The sequence below is a fragment of the Tiliqua scincoides genome, chromosome 2 (assembly GCF_035046505.1).
Source record: "Tiliqua scincoides isolate rTilSci1 chromosome 2, rTilSci1.hap2, whole genome shotgun sequence".
NCBI classification, from domain to species: domain Eukaryota; kingdom Metazoa; phylum Chordata; class Lepidosauria; order Squamata; family Scincidae; genus Tiliqua; species Tiliqua scincoides.
The window spans coordinates 246,915,530-246,935,488 of NC_089822.1; the positions used below are offsets into that span (position 1 = coordinate 246,915,530).

The following is a 19,959-nucleotide window of genomic DNA, read 5'->3' on the forward strand; positions in this document are numbered from 1 at the left end:
CCACAGACTACAACAAAACATAAGAAATAAAATAATAGAAACAAGAAAACTACCCAGTCTGAACACCCTTTCTATTTCCTACCACAACAATCTTTAAGAACCTAAACTGTATACAAAATTCAGTTGCAAAGTCTTTTACTAAAAAATCTTGTTAGGAAACAAACAACTCTAAGGCTGCAGTCCTGTGTATGTTTGGAGAGTACGCCTCAATGAATTCAATGGAACTTCTTAGTCAACGCAGACAAAATTGCACTGCATGGTACAAAACATCCCATCTCTAGTTATAGATGACATGAAAAGGGAGGGGGGAGAACAGGGATGGGGGCGTGATGGACAGGAGGGAGATGGAGAGCTCTGACCTAACTAAGGCTACAAAGCTGGTTGCTGACTATCTTCACCCACTCACAGACCCTGATGACTCCCACCTCCAGTTTTGTCTTAAGTTGAAGTTTTCAGAGGGAAGATTCAACTATTAGAGAACACAATTCAAATGTTCCACAAATGTAGCCAACTCTGCCTTAAAACCAGCATGCTTTAGCACTATGAGAAAAGACAAGTTAAATAAAGCTAAGGATTCAATAGACAACAGCGCTAAAAACAGAAAGAGAAAGCATGATGAAAGAAGCTAGTTTCAGCTTCCCACCCTAATATGACCAGACTGATCAGTCCGAGTTTTTGAAATGTGACCCACATGAAGATGACAGACTAAACAACTCTAATCATGCCCCATGAAAAGCAAGCATAATCCAGACCCACACCAGCTTCAAGCAAGGGTTAAAGCATGACAATTTGAGAATACTAGCCTTATAGGTTTATACTAGCCTTATAGGTTTAAGACAATAAATATGAAGTGCTTGAGCACTTGGAAAAAAATGTATAAATATTAACTATTAGTTACTACAGGTTGAGACTCATTATTCGCGTGGGTTCAGTTCCAAGCACTCATGTGGATGGGAAAAAAACGCACTATAAACGCACTGTGGCCTTGCACAGCAAGGTCAGCCTTGCTGACCTTTGTGATGTAAGATAAGAGTCATTTAGAAGACAAACCATCAATCAGTCATCCTCCAAGCACTTAGAAAGCTTCACTCAGCTTCACTCAGTGTATAAATAGGCTGGACCTGTACTAATAATAATTTAGCATTTGTGTGGTGCTTTCTGAGTAGTCAAAGTGTTTCACACATTTAATCTCAATGAAATTCTTATAAACAACCCTGTAAAGTATTATCACTATATTGGGTCTGGGGAGATGATGCTGAAGGTGAATGGCTTGCCTAAGGCCACCTTTATGACTGGGAGATTGAAACTAGGACAGTCCTGATCTGCCACTAAGTCTTTAGCCACTGGGCTAAACTAGCTTTCATTACAGAGAGCCATCGTGCAAATAACCATGTATCATCAGGAGGGATAAGAACTAACTGCACCATCTGAAGGAAGGACCACTTCTCTACAACACTGTCATCTCTTACTGAAGCTCCACAGCTCACCAAATCTGGCAGGCAACTTGATCAGCAAGGGAGGGGAGGGGGTTTGAAGCCTCATTTAAGTTGCTATGGCAAGTCTCATAACAGGTCACTGTAACAAGGTCTTCTTGGTATCTGGTTGGCCATCAGGGTTGTTAAACTCATGACACAGAATGGCTGCACTATGCTATTTTCATTGCACTGACCTAACTAAGCTCTTGCTTTTCCCACACTTTGGGATCTCACCCCACTTCTCACCAGTTGGCATGCAACCACATGCCACTATAATCTCCACCGCCTGCTCCTGGTCTTTATTTAGAAGGAACAGCAAAGGCTGCTCCCTAGTCTTGTTCCCCCACCTCTTACTTTCCTGTACTAAAGTTTTGCCGAATTGTATGTCAGTAAATTGCCCAGATGGCATATCGCCCCCCCCTCCCATCCAATACACTTTATCCTGCTTCTGGTGACAAATTCCTAGCACAAATGTAGCTTCATCTCAACACACTGCTGTATGCAGATACCTTTCTAGCCAGAGTAATGTATGCTAACAGTATCTAGAACAGTGGTTCCCAAACTTTTTAGCACTGGGACCCATCTTTTAAATGTCACTATCACAGTGATTTTCAACCTTTTTCATCTCACAGCACACAGAGCAGGTGTTAAAATGGTCAAGGCAAACCATCAGTATTTTGACAGTTGACAAGGTACACCACACTGCTGGCCAAGGGATCACATCCTCCAATGACCTTACTAATACAGGCATGCACCACTTAACAACCTTCCGCTTAATGACAGACCGCATATACAAAGTTGGTCAAAGCATGCCTTTAATGTGGCAATCAGGACTCTCATCCTCTGCAGTAGTGCCTGTTTAAATAGCAAAGAGGCTCTTAATGCAGAGACAAAGCACTCAGTATCCAGTAGCCTGTGCAGCCAGCTAGTTTCTGGCAGGGAGTGTCCATATACACAACAAAAACACTAGATCAGGTTGAATGTTCACTTAACCTAATCATGTAGCAACAGGAGGGGAACATATCCCCATCATCCGTGAGTGGTGCACACCTGTATATGACCCTCCTCCAAACTCCTGCGGCACACCTGCAGATCATTTGCGGCATACCAATGTGCTACGGCACAGTGGTTGAAAATAGCTCCTCTATTAGGACCCACCAAGGTTTACCAAACTTGTAAAAAAGGTGATCTAGAAAAAAATATTTTATTTATTTATAAGTAATAATAACCAGAAAGAAAACCCTCAAATACTTATCTCCCTATATTTACACATTTGCAAACTGCAGGAGCTGAACTCTTTGCAGAGCAATTAGCAGCTACAGCAAGGGTGACAAAACTAGTTTCCTACAGAGGATCCAATAGCATTCATGATGCCTGCTGCAGTCCGGAAAGTGACAGCATTAAGTAGGAAGTAATGTCACTAAGCAGGTCATGACTAGAAATAAGCACCTTTTCCCCTCACCTAGAAATTCCTTAGCTGCAAGCATCAGAAGAGAAAATACACAAATCTTGATCATATTTTTCAACATATGGGAAATTATTATGTGGGCTGCCCTTTCTGCAGAGACAGCACAGCTCAGCAGCTGAGAGCAGCCAATGGGCCAGAGAGATTCTGTGGACCACATCATAATTTCCCAGAGAGATTCTGTGGACCACATCAGGTCCCTGAGCCCTAGGAACATCCAGTACGAGGGAGTGCAAGCACGTCACCTACATGGCTGCCCCTCTTGGTCTGACCACAAAAGGTTGCCACTGCTGGAGATATAAACAAAAAAGTAAATAAATACAGCACTAGCATGCAAATCTTGATCATGTTTTCCAAGATAAGGGAGAGCCCAATTGTTGGGTGGGCTGCCCTTCCAGCAGAGACACCTCAGCGCAGCTGAGAGCAGCCGACAGTGGTGCTGGGAGAGCCCGGGGGCCGGCTGAAGCACTTCTGTGGGCCACATGTGCACCCCTGGGCCTTACGTTTGACACCCCAGAGCTATAGGATCTCATCTTTGAATAGCCTTGGGGCCTGAGGCAATGCGCTATATGCTCACCCTTTGGGGACCCACCCAAAACACGTCCCGACCCACCAGTGGGTCCTGACCCACAGAGCTTTACAAGGCCGTGGAGCCAAGGGGTGGGCCAAGCAGCAGCACACAGGCTGCGTGGGCACCATGGGGCAGCAGACGCCCAGCCAGGCCCGGCAGCCACTGGGGCTCCTTTGTCCAGGGAAGGCACCTGCCCAGTGACAGCTCCTGGAGCGAAGGCCACAGGCTCACCTCAGGCGGGCCGGGGAGGGGCTACCTCCCCCCCAGGCCAGAGGGTGCAGCCCTCCGCCTAGAGGCCACTCCAGCCGGCCCCTCGCAGACCCCTCCAGACCCGCCTCCTCACGCAGGCCCTGGAGCCCCCACCCTCGCGCTCCTCCACCCGCCCCCCTCAGCCGCGCGCGCGCTCACTCACCGGCCCCCTCCCCCCTGAGGCCTCGGCGACTCCCCACCCCTCGCGGTTTGTTTTGTTTCGAACCGAAGTTCGGAGCGGGCGGACTCAGGAGGAGCCAGGCCCGAGCTCGTGACGTACTTCCGGAAGCCGGCACATTCTACGACCACGTGACGCGGCGGCGTTGGCGTTGGCGGCGCGCGGGAGGAGGGAAAGGAAAAGAATTCGAACCCACGCTGTGTCACGTGTGCAGGGAAGGCTGTGCGCGTCCCCACCGACGTGGGGGGGAAGGGGGAGAAGCGGCGGCGGAGGAATTTGGCGCGGGGCGGGGCCCTGACGTCATAGGGAGTGTCCTTGGTAACCAGGTTAGCAATGGGAGCTGGTTCTGTCTGCTCTTCTACACCGCCTTGTATGCAGGCCTAGTTAGAGCCCCAGCCTATGCAGGTCTACTCAGAAGTAAGTCCCATTATAGTCAGTGGGCCTTACTTCCAGGTAAGTGTGGGTGGGACTGCAGCTTTGCAGCCCAAGCCTATGCAGGTCTACTCAGAAGTAAGTCCCATTATAGTCAGTGGGCCTTACTCCCAGGTAAGTGTGGACAGGATTGCAGATTTAAGAGCCATATCTACTCAGAAGTGAGTCCCATTATGATCAATGGTGCTTCCTCTCAGGTCTTTGAACCCACTCCTAGCTATGTCTTCTCAGAAGTAAACCCCATTATAGTCAGTGGCTCTTACTCTCAGGTAAGTGTGGATGGGATTGTAGTCTTAATCCGGAGTAGGTGTCTGCAGTGGCCTGCCCTACAAAAGAATATAAACCCTGCTGGCTCAGGCCAAAGGCCCATCTAGTCCAGCTTCCTGTATCTCGCAGTGGCCCACCAAATGCCTCAGGGAGCACACAAGACAACAGACACAACCTGTGGCCTGGTGCCCTCCCCTGCATCTGGCAATCAGAGGCAGCCTGCCTCTAAGACCAAGAGCTTGCACATACCTGCTATGACTTGTAACCCATAATGAACTTCTCCAGAAATTTGTCCAATCCCCTCTTAAAGGTATCCAGGCAAGATGCCATCACTACTTCTTGTGGCAAAGAGTTCCACAGACTAATTACACGCTGGGTAAAGAAACAGTTTCAAATGTCTGTCCTAACTCTCCCAACACTCAACTTTCCCAGCTCTCCCCTTGATTTGCATAGTTTCTAAGCTGCTTTTCAGGTGTAGACATCATAGAGCTATTTACAAATGATTAAAAACAGTAAATAGCAATATAGGGTGTTGACAATACCTTGCTTGGTCCCATGGCAACCAAAAAACCACCACATTAGCATTCCCACTATTCCTGTCATGGTACTGTGGCAATGCCATGAGTACTATAGCAACAGTGCTGATGCCCCGTCAAGCATGAAGAAACTAGGAAGTGAAAATGACAACAAAGCACTGTCATAGATGCCATGGCAATGCCTTTGCAATTGACTTCTTTACCTACGTAAAATATCTCATATGTTATATTAAATGGATAATGTCTGGCACTACTGTTGGCAACTTTGCATACATCTTATAGCTTGGTTCATTTACTGCTACTCTATGAGATCGTTCACAGCAGCTCACTTATCTGGGAAGTTTGCCACAGTGCTTTTTTTAAATATCTGTCGTGCCAGATATTGATTGTAATCCGCCTTTCTCCTCGAAGGGCACCCAAGGTGGCTAACAGTACTTAAAAACCATAAATTACCAGCGTGTAATTAGTTTGTGGAACTCTTTGCCACAAGAAGTAGTGATGGCATTTTGCCTGGATGCCTTTAAGAGGGGACTGGACAAATTTCTGGAGGAGAAGTTCATGACAGGATACAAGTCATAGTAGGTATGTGCAAGCTCTTGGTTTTAGAGGCAGGCTGCCTCTGACTGCCAGATGCGATGCAGGGGAGGGCACCAGGCCACAGTGTAGTAAATATACATGCACAGGCACTAAAGTTTAATATGTCTTAGCATATTTGGCATCAAGGACAGTCAGGCACACCTGCGCAGTTGGGCACACTCAACCAACCTTGAGAATATGTTGGGTCATTGAACTCTGTGCCTGTGAGCAGCAGAATGTTATAGAAAGAGTTAGCCTTAAAGATGTTGTGAAGAAGTCATATTTAGGAATGTGTTTGTGGTTAAGCTAGAACTAGCTAGTAGGCAGCCGGTATGAATTTTAGCATCCTTGTGGAAATTTCCCAACTACATAACCATATATCATGTGTTTTGAGACTTAATAAAAAGCTGGGTCAGGAGCTAGGAGACTGCACTTCACTTCTCCCTTGATTTCATTCTTGCTCCTGCTTCCAGCACTTTCAACCTCTCTGAAACCTTTGTCTGTTGTCTAATTCTTGCTATGGCTTCTCTGCCACACCAACGCAGCATCTCAAGTTGCTCCTAAGTAGCACCAAAATGCTACACCACAGGTTGTGTCTGTTGTCTTGTGAGCTCCCTCAGGTGTTTGGTGGGCCACTGTGAGATACAGGAAGCTGGACTAGATGGGCCCTTGGCCTGATCCAGCGGGGCTGTTCTTATGTTCTTATAAAATATATAAAAATGCATAAAATTATAAAATACAATAATAAATAGTAAAACAGCAAGGCCAGCAGCATTAAAATGAGCGGTATAAAAGCAATTATTGTTGTTCCTGTTGCAGGAAAAAGCAATTATTTAAAAAGCAGCCATCATGTCCTCTATCAGGCATCAAATACTTTCTGAAATAAGAAAGTCTTCTGGCCTTGCTGGAAGGTTAATAGAGAAGGAGCTGTTCAAACCTCAAAGGGGAGTGAATTCCACAGTACAGGAGCCACCACTGAGAAAGCTCTGTTTCTGGCCGCCACCCCCCTCACCTCTTTCAATGGTGGCACAGCCAACAGGGCCCCTCCTGATGACCAAAGAGGACGGGCTGGACTATATAGAAGAAGGCAATCTCTCAAATACGCTGGTCCCAAGCCGTTTAAGGCTTTAAAGGTCAAAACAGCACCTTGAATTGGGCCCGGAAACGAACGAGCAGCCAGTGCAGCCGCCAGAGCAGCAGTGTGACAGAGTCAAAGCGCTGACCTCCAGCAACCACACAAGCTGTCGTGTTCTGCACTAGCTGCAACTTCCAGACCGTCTTCAAGGGTAGCCCCATGTAGAGCGTGTTGCAATAGTCTAATCTGGATGTCACCATGGCATGGACAACCGTGGCCAGTTCCGACTGAGGCAGGTATGGCTGCAGCTGGTGCACCAACCGAAGCTGGGCAAAGACGCTCCTGGCCACAGCTGACACCTGGGCATCCAGGAGCAGCTGTGAGTCCAGAATAACCCCCAAGCTGTGAGCCTGCTCTTTAAGGGGGAGTGCAACCCCATTCAGAGCAAGGCGATCGTCCAGCACCCGCATCGTGTATTTCTGCCCCAGGAGGACCTCTTTCTTGTCTGGATTTAATTTCAGCTTGTTCGCCCTCATCCAGATCCCAACTGCCTCCAGGCAGCGCTCCAGGACAGAGATGGCCACTCTGGAGTCCGGTGAAAAGGAGAGATAGAGCATACTGATGGCACCCAACTCCAAATCCCCGGATGACCTCTCCCAGCAGTTTCATATAGATGTTAAATAACATGGGGGACAGTATAGAACTCTGCAGCACCCCACACTCTAAAGGCCAAGGTGCCGAACAGGAGTCCCCCAGGACCACCATCTGGGACCTGTTGACCAAGAAGGAGCGGAACCACTGCAAAACAGTGCCTCCAGTCCCCAACTCAACCAACTGTCCCAGAAGGATACCATGGTCAATGGTATCAAAAGCCGCTGAGAGGTCCAGAACAACCAGTATGGATGCACTCCCACCATCCAGCCCACAGCGTAGGTCATCCACCAAGGCGACCAAGGTTGTCTCCATCCCAAAGCCCAGCCTGAAGCCAGACTGAAAGGGATCGAGATAATCCGCTTCATCCAAGGCCCTCTGGAGCTGAGATGCCACCACCTGCTCTAACACTTTGCCCAGAAACGGGAGGTTAGATACAGGCCAATAATTGTCTAATACAGAGGGGTCCAGAGAGGGCTTTTCAGAAGGGGGCGAACCACTGCTTGCTTTAGAGCTGTTGGCAGTACCCCCTCCCTCAAAGATGAATTCACTACCCTGTCTGTCCACTTGGCCAGTCCCTCCTGGGCGGATCTAATCAGCCATTCTGGGCATGGATCCAGCGGGCAGGCAGACAGCCTCACGCTCCAAAGGATCCTGTCCACATCCTCAGGTTCCACAAGCTGAAAAGAATCCCACAAACCAGGACTGACAGATGTCATGGGGACATCACCAGGCATTGCTAATGTGGAGTCCCAGTCATGGCGAATTAGAGCAATTTTATCTGCAAAGTGCCTAACAAAGGTGTTACAGTGGACCTCCATGTGCTCCCCCAATCCACTGGTGGGGTCTGATGGAGGAGACCCCGCACCACACGGAACAGTTCCGCTGACCTGCTTTGTGCAGACGCAATAGTGGCAGAGAAGAAGGAATGTTTTGCTGCCACTGTCACACGGAATAGGCCCTGTAATAGGCCCTAGTGTCTAATAGGTCCTAGGCCCCACTCTTGCTTAAGACGCCTGCCCTGCCACTTCATCATTCGTAGCTCCTTGGTAAACCAAGGAGTCACTTTGACTCTGCTGGCTGAGAGGCTCCGCTCAGGAGCAATCTCATCCACAGTCCTGGCCATCTCTGTGTTCCAGAGATCAACCAGATCCTCAGATGAGACAGTGGCCTTAGCAGCAGGAAAATCCCCCAGAGCCCTCAGGAAACCATTTGGACCCACCAGTCTCTGGGGACGGACCATACAATAAGGTCCTCCGCCTTTGCAGAGATAAGAGGCCGCAATAAGTCTAAACCTTACCAGGAAGTGATCCGTCCATGACAACGGAGTGATCTTGATCTCCTCCATAGCCAGATCACCATCCCTTTACCCAGACACAAACACCAGGTCTAACATGTGTCCAGCCTCATGGGTTGGGGTAGAGATCTTTTGTGACAGGCCCATGGCGGCCATGAAATCCTGAGCTGCACCTACCTCTGGGGCCTCGGCATGCACATTGAAGTTCCCCAACGCCAGTAGGTGGGGGGCCTTCAATGCAACGTCTGAGATCAACCCAGTCAGTTCAGGCAGGGAGACTGTTGGGCAGCAAGCAACATATATGTTCAGTTATGAACATAGCATGTGCATGGTCCCCCTCTCCCATCAGTGGTTCTCATTTCAGGCCTTTTCCCTTTCTGCAAACAGCCCAATGGGGCAAAATCACTCTGAGCCATAAGGGGAAAGGGGGAAGATCCACAGTCTTGGAAACGAATGCATGAAGGTGCACATTCGCCCCACCTCTCCTGCAGATTCTCTTGTTCCCAGGATCCAGGACAGGGCAAGCCTGCCAGCCCCCACCAGTGATTCTCCTTCTTCTGCTGTGGTTTTCTTCTTGCTTGCCTCTTTTCTGCCTATCTGACCCTATTTCTTCTTTCATATCTCAGTGGCCACATCAAAAGTTTTTGATAGCCACATTTGGGAAACAAAGGCCTAAAGTGCACACCTACTTCATGTTAAACCATTTACATTAAGGCTCTGCCCTGGAGGAAACTAGCAGTACAGACATGTTCTTGGAAGGAGTTGTGATGATAGGTTTGACCACATGAAGAAACTACACGGTATGGTGCAGACAGCAATGGGCCTTTATTCACAGACAACTGCAAGCCACTCTGGTTGGGACAGATTATGTGCAACAGACACGCCAATGCCTGTGTCCATCTAACACCTCATCTGACCCTCGCTTAGGCACCCCAATTCGAACTACTCCATAACGTTTCAACACTGAGGAAGAGAGCATTGCAGACTTCAGAACAAATCCTGTAGCTCTTTAATGTCTTCTCTAATACCAGGTTTCTTAAACTGTGGGTCAGGACCCGTTAGGTGGGGCATGAGCCATGGTCAGGTGGGTTCCCATTCATTTTAATGAGTATTTTATTTTTAATATATTACACTTGATGCTGCCATGGTATGTGATTGCATTTGGGAAAATGTTGCAGATCTGTTCTTTTAACAGGCTACTGTGTATATGCTTTTAACAATGGTAGTCAATGGGGCTTACTCTCAGGTAAGCGTTAATAGGATTGCAGCCTTTGGGATGTTTGGCAAAAAATTTTTAACAGATCAGCAACTGCTTGCGAGAGTTAGGAGGATTCTTCTTTATTTTAAATAAATTTTTGAACTTACACTTATAGTAAACTTTTAATTTACTTATTTAATTTGGTTTTGTCATCTGGGGGGGGGGGTGTTAAAAATTTTCCTGCTTCATGATGTCACTTCCAGCCAATTGACATCACTTCCAGTGGGTCCCAACAGATTGTCATTCTAAAAAGTGGGTCCTGGTACTAAAATGTTTGAGAATCACTAGTCTGATACATTTGTTAAAGCCTGAAGAATAATCCTCAGCTGGCAGACCAATATAGCCACAGTTTTAGAGAAACAAAAATTGTGAGCAATGGGGTTAAATGGGCATGAAATACAAGAGTTATAGTCTATGCAGTTGCCAGATTATTACACCTCTTGCATTTTGTGTCTGTTTGGCCAAACTGTTCACAGTTTTCCCCCTCAAAATGCTTGGATGTCTATGTCTGCCAACAGGAGGTTAATACTTCATGCATCTGATAAAGCCTACTTAAGTTTCAAATGCGTTTGATGTTAAGGTGCTACAAGACTTGCTGTTTTTGCTGCAACAGACAGACATTTCTGTGAAATAATTCAGGCAAGGCTTCTGTATGTGGCCTCCAAGTGCTACCAGATGCTGGATTCTACCAGGGAGTGGGAGTCTCATGAGGAAGGTTTGAGGCTTGTGGTGCTGCTCAGGGAAGATGGGATGAGAGTGATAGCCCACATCAAGCAACCTTGGGAAGAAATGAGCATAGGAAACTGCTCCAGGCACTAGGTGGGTGTGGCCAAGGTTTTGTTTTTTTTCCAAGCACACATAGGTGGGGTGGCAAATGGGTCTCCTGCAGCAGGGAGGAGAGAATTGGTGCATCACTGGCATGTATTGTAGATTTGGATCTGCTGGTTGATGTCTCCCAAGATGCCCTTCATCTTGGCTTCTAGCCCATCCAGTTGAGCTGCTTTCGCTTCCAGTGACCTCTCGTTTTCTTCGTATGTTTCTTCCAGTGCTGAGTAGTGATGCAAGTCAGCAGGATGAAAAATCGGGGGGGGGGGGGGAAGAGAGAGGAGGTAGAAAAAGGAAAGGACAACACCATTAGCACTTTCCTGTTTTTGACTCCAGAGTTGAAAGAACAAGCTCCAGGATTTCTGGCTCTTGAGGTTGGAGACCAACTGTGGCCACTCCCTTAGAGCAAATGAATTACTATCCCCTTTCCCAGCTGCCAGCTCACTTTGGAGTGTTGTTTTTTTTTAAAATCCATCTTCCCTGGTTGGCAACCTTCAGTCTCGAAAGACTATGGTATAAGCCTACAGCACCCGGTATTCCCAGGCGGTCTCCCATCCAAGTACTAACCAGGCCTGACCCTGCTTAGCTTCTGAAATCAGATGAGATCAGGCATGTGCAGGGTAATTTGGCTTCCCTAGTGGTCCCTGAAGTGCTAACACAGTCAGCAGAGAGCTGGGAGGGGAGGGTGCTGAATGGATGTGATGCAAGCAGCAGATTCTTTCAGAGGGAGGGAGCTGCTTTCCTCACTCCCATGATGCATAATTAATTCCCTTAGACACCTAAATTCTGAAAGAGCAGCAGGGAAGGTGGATTAGGGTGTATGTTTGGTTTGAGGCTTGGCTCAGTGGACCCTTCAGTCCTCCATGGATGCTAACCTCACTGTATACTGTGAAAGCAGCTCAGGACAAAGAGGCCTTTTCCTGCTGTTTAGAATTGGGAAAGTGATGTTTCCAGTCCTTGAAGCAACTGGAAAATGCTGAATTTTGTGCAAGGTGTCAGATTCTGTGCTTGCACAGAGAAGGCACAGCTTCCTGCCAATAAAATCCTCCTCCTGTAAGATGTTCCTCCCCTCTGAAGAGTCTGACCCAAGACTGGCCCAATGGGTGCACTGCCCCTTCTCACAGTTGTCTCCTTCGCTGGGGGTGGAGTCAAACATGGACCTTCAAGAAAAAAAATTGTTACCTCCTTGCTGCAGGGTTTGGAGTATACAGGGATGCAGTCCCTTTAATGCGGTACAAGGAAGGAGCAATCTTCTGCCCCCTTCCTTCTTCACTCCTTGCTAAGGATTTAAAGCTTAAAGGGAACATGTCCCCTTAAATTTTAAATGCCATACAGGGAGTGGATTGATGCAAGTCTCTGCAAAGGGCTGGAAGGAGGCAGCAGGATGAAGAAGAGCATCCCAAATTCACTGCCCCCTTGCTCCCCCCCATTCACCACTGTTGCAAGATGCCTCAGGTTACCTCATGGATGTGCTGGCTGTAGCTTGACTGCCCTCCTACACACTCCCCATAGACATCTTTCTGTTCCCTCAGTGTGGATTCTCAGCTCTTCTAGTTTGCTATACAGTATGTAGAGCTTGATATATTTTTCCTGATCACAAGTCTTATGCCAGGTGTGGTTTTTAACTAAGAGTTACTGGATACAAAGGGGGACAGTGGTTATACAATGGTTAAAGGCATAGGCACTCTGTCCCGTTTGTATCTGATCACCCTATGTTTAACTGAAAGTGAAGTTCCTGGAGAACCGCTCAGTTTTTTGTTAAAACTCATCTTAAGTTTCTAGTGTTCATGATACGGAATGATTAGAGACGTCACTGGGAAGGGGCCACAGCTCAGTGGTACAGCACATGTTTTGCACGAAAAATGTTTCAAATACCCAGGTCAGACCTAGAAAAATCCTGCTCCATTTGAAACCCTGGAGAGTTGCTGCCAGTCTGTGTGTAGAAAATACTGACTAGATGGACCTATGGCCTTGCCAGGTATATAGTACAGTTTCAGAGGTGTGAGTATAGTCTGCTAAAAACTGGGACACCAAAGGAAGGATAAGGCAGGGCTTAATTAAAGCTTCCTCTCCAACTTACCCTCAGTCATTATGATTTTCTTTGCCCCCTAATTCTACCAATCCAGTTCTTAGGAATAAATTTTTTTTTTAATAATAATTTGAAAACTCAAATCTTAGATGGAGAATACAAATCAAATGCAAAACATACACACCTATAACCAGTGCTTTTTTTGTAAATAAAAAGGTGCAGGAACTCACAACTTGTTAATCTTTTATTTATTTATTTATAAACCATTTTTTATTGGAGAAATAAAATATTTTTATGTGCTTCCCCCTAAAGATGAACTGACTTCTGAGTAGACATGCATAGGATCGGGCTGTCAATCTCCACATCCCCTTTCCCCTAGCTATTTTTTCTACATAAAAATGCTGGGGAAAAATACTGTACAGGTGCACTTGTAGCGTGTAGTATGTAGTGTGGCACTACTTCGAGGAGAGGAAGCAGTGAATGGATTCCAAAAAATGGCTTACATGAGTTCCATGTAGTAAAATTACTCTAAGCAACTGTGGGAGTAAGAACAAAAACGGAATTCTTACACAAGAGGGGTCCTTAGGTGCACATAGAAACAGCTACGTTTGCAAACAAGTGATTAAATATGGTTTAATTCAGGTATCAGAATACTCTGTGTCTTTGGGAAGGCGCTTAGAATGCAATTGTATGTTCTCTGCTGCCCTGAGCAGCTGCTGTGCATTGCTGGAGAGGAGCTGCAAATGCTGGCTGGCGGAGGGCATGCTTGTGGGGGAAGGATGAGGAGGATCTCTGGCAAGGCTGGACAGCACATTGTACACACATAGAATCCCTTTTCACCTACCCTTAGCATGCAAAAATGGGTGCAGATATATATCTCTGCCAGGATTAAGAGCCCAATCCTAGGTATGTCTACTCTGAAGTAAATCTCATTCTAGTCAATGGAGCTTACTCCCAGAAAAGTGCCTAGGATTGCAGCCTAAGAGCCCAATCCTATGCATGTCTACTCAGAAGTCCACTTTAGTGAATGGGGCTTACTGTGGATAGGATGGCAGCCTCAGGGTCCAATCCTGTGCCTGTCTACTCAGAAGTCAGTCCCATTAGAGGCAGTGGGGCTTCCTCCCAGGAAAGTGTGGAGAGGACTGCAGCCACAGAGCCACGCCTCTGCCTGGCTACTCAGGCTGCAAGGCTATGACACTTTCCCAGGAGCAAGCCCCATTGAACACAATGGAACTTACTTCTGAGTAGACATGCCTAGGCTCGTGCTGCAGATTGGCACGGGACTGCACCAGCCAGCTTCCTTCCCCTCCTCCTCCACCAAGCCAGTACCTGGGCGTTCCGTGGGTGCCACAGCCCGTCTCCCTGACTGGCTGTCCGTCCTCCTCCTCAGCGTTGGCGCGTGTCCCCCGCGCCCTCCACTGGCTTGGAAGCTGCGCTAGGAAGCAGAGCGCGGGGGGAGGGGAAGCGGGCTGGGCTCAGACAAGAGCTTGGAGATGTGGGCAGGAGGGGATCATTGTGCGGTCAGGCAGGGGCCAGGCGCCCGCTCACCCTGCACCCCCCAGCACCCACCCAGCGAATGCCTCTGTTTTGCTCCCCCCCTCCTGGAATGCCTCCAAAGGGGAGGGGCCCCTGCAAAAAGGTGCCGGAACTCCGTCCCCCCGCGTTCCATTAGAAAAAAAGCCCTGCCTATAACAAGTACAGAATATGGGAAGGAATGGTATAGTACAGAACCTTGAACTTGGTTTATTTTGGGGCATGTCATGCAGGCAGAATTGGAGCTACTACACCCCCCTCTGCTATGGGCACTTACTGTTCAACCGCTGCAGCTTATCCCGGGCATCCTGCAGCAGCCCCTGGGCCTCATCCCGTAGGCGCTCCGCTTTTTGCCGGGCCCGCAACACATGCTGGGCTTTGTGTTCCACTAGGTCCTTCATTTTGCGGTACTGATCAGTCAGTGGTCCTTCCAGCACCTGGGATGCAGCAGGAAATTCAGGTTAGGCAGGTGGATAAGAACAGCAGACCTCCAGACTCACATTCCCCTCCATCTCTGGGGCACTGTGAGAAGGACAGCCATCACCAAAGGCAGGAACTGCCTCATAAATGCAGTTTCAGAATAACTCAAGTGGACAGGTTTTGTTCAGGCCAGTGATTCTGCTGGTCACCATATCTGGGGCTAGGAAGGAATTTCCTCCTAAATCAAACTGGTGAGTGACTGGAGGATTTGGGGGGAGGGGATGCAAGGAGAGCACTGTTCCTACAGTGTCTGATTTGATAGAACTACTTGAGGGCCCAATCCTATTCAGTTTTCCAGTGCTGGTGCAGCTGTGCCTGTGGGGTGTGTGCTGCATCCTGTGGTGGAGGGGCAGACACTGGAGCCTTCTCGAGGTATGGGAATGTTTTTTCCCTTACCATGGGGCTGCATTGTGGCTACAGTGGAGCTGGAAAAGGATTGGGTCCTCAATCACCTGAATCTATTTCCTTTCTAGGCATATATGTTTGCTTGGAGACTACAATGCACAGACAGATCGGGGTGGGAGTTGATGTCCTGCCTTTTGGACATTTCCAGCCCCTTCTAGCTCTGTGATTCAGTGATTCGAAAGGGATGTTGAGAGAGGCGCAGTTGCCAGGGCCTCATGGCTAGAGGGGAAGGTGGGCTTTCCATTTGCTGGAGCAGAGCTTTTCAAACTGGGGTGACGCGATGCCCCAGCCTGCGGGCCCTGGCCCCTGCCCCCTTAAGGGGCGGGGGCAGCCTGGAGGCAGCGAGGAGGCAGTGGCGCAATCCCCAGGATCGTGCCGCTCGGGGGGGGGCTGCAGGGGCTTGGGTACCCAAGCCCCTGCAGCCTCCCGGGGGTGCGGGGAGCCCAGCGTGACCTGCAGCAGGGCTCCCCGCAGCATTGAAAGTAGATGTGGAGCGACTGCGCTCCACTTCACAGAGGTGGGGCGCAATCGCTCTGCATCTACTTTCACTGTTGCAGGGAGCCCTGCTGCAGGTCGTGCCAGGCTCCCCGCACCCCCGGGAGGCTGTAGGGGCTTGGGTACGTGTACCCAAGCCCCTGCACCCCCCCTGAGCGGCGCGATCCCCACGATCCTGGGGATCGCGCCGCTGCCTTCCCCCGCCCCTGCTGCCTCCCCGCTCCCGCCCACACAAGAACATAGTGGCTCTCAAATTCTCCCAGAGAGTGCTGGAGACTTCAGCAATTACCTAGCCTCCCAACCACCTGCTGAACTCCGCTTTAAGGACTGCTCCCTCTAGCCATTTTCAACCAGCTTGCCATGGTACATTGGTGTGCCATGGGAATTTGGGGGAGGTTCATTTATTAATAGAAGCATTGGGCTTGGGAGCACTTCATTGGCAGCATGGTGTGCCTTGTGTCAAAAAACCAATGGTGTGCCTTGACCATTTTAGCACCTTGTCAGTGTGCTGTGAGATGAGAAAAGTTGAAAAACACTGCTCTAGACACTGGTCACATGTGATAAAAATATTTCTGCTGCCCAACTTCATTTGATTTTCTTCCAAGTGCCTCAAGAGTCAATTTCCGACAATTATGTTATCCTTTATCAAAGATCAAGAACTCCCCAACTATAACCTTTCAGCCTAACCTACTTCATAGGGTTCTGTAAAGAAACAGGAGGAGGAAACCTGGGGGACTGTGACCTTCTTGGAGGAACAACCACATAATGATTAAATAAAAACAGTTCATTGATATGCTGTATTCATTCTGGAACATTTAGGACCATGCAACATGTGAGAATTAATGCATGATGTGGCCCTTTAAGTACTTAGCTTTGGGGAAAAATAGCACTTGGGGGTGTGTGGGTGATTCAGAGGTAACTGGCAGGGATGGAGGGGAGCATTAATACTTTGTCCTGCCATGGTTCCAATCTGGATCAGCCCCCCCCCCCCTTCCCTGCTGGAAGCTTTTTTACTACTACAGAGCAAGGGAGCATGATCTAGATTAGAATCACAGCAGCGGCAAAGCATTAAAATCCCCCTTCCACAGTTCACTCTGAATTGCTCACTCCTCCCCATGTACTATTTTTACCAAAAGCCAAGCATTTAAAGAACCAGCTCACACAATATGCATATTGTGTGGTTTAGTGCTTAGTAATATCAATGAGGTTTCTCAGGGCACCTGAGATCCTTAATAAAATGTGAGATATTTGGATGAAATTGGCAAGACTGAATTTCCAGGGAGAGATTTAAATGAAGATTGTGGCAGAGACATGAAAAGACATGTCTAAGAGGACATGTGAAATATCTGCATAAGAATATGAAGAGTTTCAAAACATCTGTGTACATCAGCAATGTTTGAATTGCAACATTTGCATTATTTACCATAAGCTGCCTTTGGGGAGAAATGGAAGGTAGAATTCTTGTGAAATCAAAACCCACTCAGAGTTGAGATAGGCTGCCCACCTCTGTGGACCTTGCACATGTGTAATGCATTGAGGAAGCTCCACTTGTCCTCCCAGCCCCACCTTAAACCCAAAGGGCTGCCCCTGCCTGTTTTCACTTACCTGTTCGGCCTCCTCAGCCCGGTCCCTTGCGGCATTGGCTGTCTCTTCAGCTCGTGAGGCTGCCAGGGTGTTGTTGGCCCGTTTCATCTTGAGGGCATCCACCTGCTTGTCCAGGTGACCCACCTGTTCCATGGCTTCAGCCAGGTTACCCTCAGCACTTGCTGTATGTTTCTGGATCTAATTCCAATGGAGGAAGAGAGGCAAATTGGGATGAGACAGGAAGAGTATGGATAAACAAGCAGGCAGGCATGTCTTCTCATGTAAGATAGGCCTTCAACAATATGGATTTGGGGACAGAGGATAGAGGAGGAACACAAAAGGAGCTCCATTTTCACTCATTTCCCTTATCCATCCAGGCCCTGATGTGAGTTCTCACTTCCTTTTCTCTGCCTGTTTCCCCCTTCTTTAGTAATGAAATAGTCTTTTGTACTACAAGAACTACAGCAGTCTCCAAGATTAGAACTGGATGGGGAAGACACATTAACACTTGGCTTGGATTTCCAACACCTTGTCTTTGCCGCTTTCTCATTCCCATCTCCAAGGCCAAAGTAGACAAGATGTTAAATGTGTCATTGTCTAGATACAGGCATACTTTTACTCTTAAAGAGCAACAGGGACCCAGTCCAGACTGGGACCATGTCATGGAGGTAAGGTATTTTTAACCTTTTGCCCCCATGATATTTTCATGCCAAATCCCTCCACAATTGCATTGGGCCCTTGAAGATGCCATTCGCCACCATGGCAGCCAAACACCCACAGTAGCTTTCAGGAGGAGATTTTTAGCATGAAAGTAGTGCAGAAGAAATGGTTAACCCTTTCTCCCATCCAGATTGTGCCCCTATGCTGCTGGTGTTTTAAAAGAAAAATAAGCCTAAAACTAGACAATGACAAGTTTAAAATCTTGTTTTGATTAGTTGCTGCTGGCCCGTAAGGAGGGAGAGGGACCTGCTAATCTGTGGCTACACAGCACATTAGCCCATACCTCTCAGGTTCAACTGAACCTCTAATTCCATCTTGGAGTGCAATAGCAAGTGGCTTTTTAAGGCCACCCTTCAGCCTTCTCAACTGGCCTTCCTGTCTTAAGCATAGCTATGTCTAACTCCCAGAAGAAAACCTCCAAAGTTCAGCTCTATCCCCAGCATAGTCACCTACCAAATGTGTGGCTCAAAGCTTTCTCAACTTGTTCTGCAACAGCTATGTTCACCTGAATCAACCAGCACAGAATGCTCATCGAGCATTCAGGATGAATGGAACTGTAGATAAGGCTTGGTTTTCCATGTGCTGTTGTAAGGAACTATATACGGTTCCTTTGTCCACACCTTAACTAAGCTATTCATACTCATGGACATCTAGAGCGTTTTGTAGTCTGTACCATAAGGGCTAAACACTCTTTTTCTCCATGGCCTTTGTTTTGTTCAGAGGGCAGCTAATAAACTGGTCCTGGGCTGAAATCACTGCATGACTTCCTTTATTTACCTGGGGCCCCAGTTAAGCCTTTCCTTGACCCCATGGTGTTTTTCCTGACTCTAGGCTTGCACTAATTGAGTCCTGAGATGCACACTTCAGTGTAGCTCACAGAAAAGCAGGGAAGAGAGATCTAGAGTTCTCCATGTAGTTGCTGAGCAGGTTCTTTGTGGAGCTGATACCAGGCTTACCATGTCAACCGCATTCACAGTGTCAAGGATGTCCCTGGCTGCATTACGGATGGCTCTCTCGGCAGCATTTTGGGCTCGCTTGGCATCATCTAGAGCCCTCTTCACCGCCTCTGCTCTGCTCTTTACACTCTCTGCCTGGGTACTGGAGGGAGAAAGCTGCAGCTAAGAACACCAGCCTTCAGGCCAAATGGCAATCTTCAAAGAGGAGAAAGGCGCTCAGCCCATGTCCAAACCCAGCACTCAATCTATGTGCTACACTGGCCATTGGTTCAGATCTTATTCATTTGTATTCCACCACATTATATTTCATTAAAAAAAATAACAATTTAATCACACAACAAAGAAGGCCTTTGCAAAATTAAAACTACTACATGCATTATTTCCTGAAGGAGCAAAGCAAATTACACCCAAAGGATCAGGCCAAAAGCCTTCCACAACAAAAGCAAGTTTTCTACCTGTGTCAGAAATGAATATAGAGGGGGCAAGATGGCTCTTCCGGGGCAGGGCATTCTACATCAACTGCTCTGCCTGAGAAGGATTCCTAGAAACCACAGTTCTGATGGTGGTGAGACATGCAGAAAGACCCCACATGCAGACTATAATGGATGGACAAGATTGTGTTGGAGGAGATGGTCCTTGAGGCATTTGGTCCAAAACCATTTGCAGCTCAGTCACTGCACTGATGCAGCTGTGCCAATGGGGTATGCGCTGCATCCTGTGGTGCAGGGTGCAGTCACAGAGGCCTCCTCAAGGGAAGGGAATGTTTGTGCATTGTGGCTGCAACAGTGCTGAAAAATTGGATAGGGTTGGGCTGCCAGGGCTTTAAAGGTGATGATGAGTACTTTGAATGAATTATACCCAGAACCCAACTGGCAATCTTGCCAATGCCTTGACAGTCTTCT

General features: G+C 47.9%; 2 protein-coding genes and 1 pseudogene across 10 annotated transcripts in view; all 3 read right to left on the reverse strand.

The window, feature by feature from the left end:
- The window catches only part of USP19 (ubiquitin specific peptidase 19), a 43,340-nt gene extending 39,258 nt beyond the window's left edge, over positions 1 to 4,082 (reverse strand). For 6 of the 9 annotated variants that reach the window (XM_066618425.1, XM_066618424.1, XM_066618422.1 and 3 more), the window contains exon 1: positions 3,924 to 4,011. The gene's annotated coding sequence lies outside the window, so the exon portion shown is untranslated. Of the gene's footprint in view, positions 1 to 3,742; positions 3,805 to 3,923; positions 4,015 to 4,040 lie in introns of those variants that run through there. The other 3 variants (XM_066618420.1, XM_066618419.1, XM_066618418.1) reach the window with 3 other exon arrangements.
- Positions 4,083 to 9,578: 5,496 nt separating this feature from the next.
- LAMB2 (laminin subunit beta 2) overlaps positions 9,579 to 19,959 on the reverse strand; it is a 60,752-nt gene continuing 50,371 nt past the window's right edge. The window contains exons 30-33 of the mRNA XM_066617935.1: positions 19,058 to 19,199; positions 17,403 to 17,579; positions 14,695 to 14,854; positions 9,579 to 11,078 (exon numbers count right to left, since the gene is read on the reverse strand). Of these exons, the coding sequence (XP_066474032.1) occupies positions 10,942 to 11,078; positions 14,695 to 14,854; positions 17,403 to 17,579; positions 19,058 to 19,199 (616 nt within the window). The 3' untranslated portion in view covers positions 9,579 to 10,941. The remainder of the gene's footprint in view (positions 11,079 to 14,694; positions 14,855 to 17,402; positions 17,580 to 19,057; positions 19,200 to 19,959) is intronic.
- On the reverse strand, positions 11,374 to 11,492 carry LOC136643196 (5S ribosomal RNA; annotated as a pseudogene).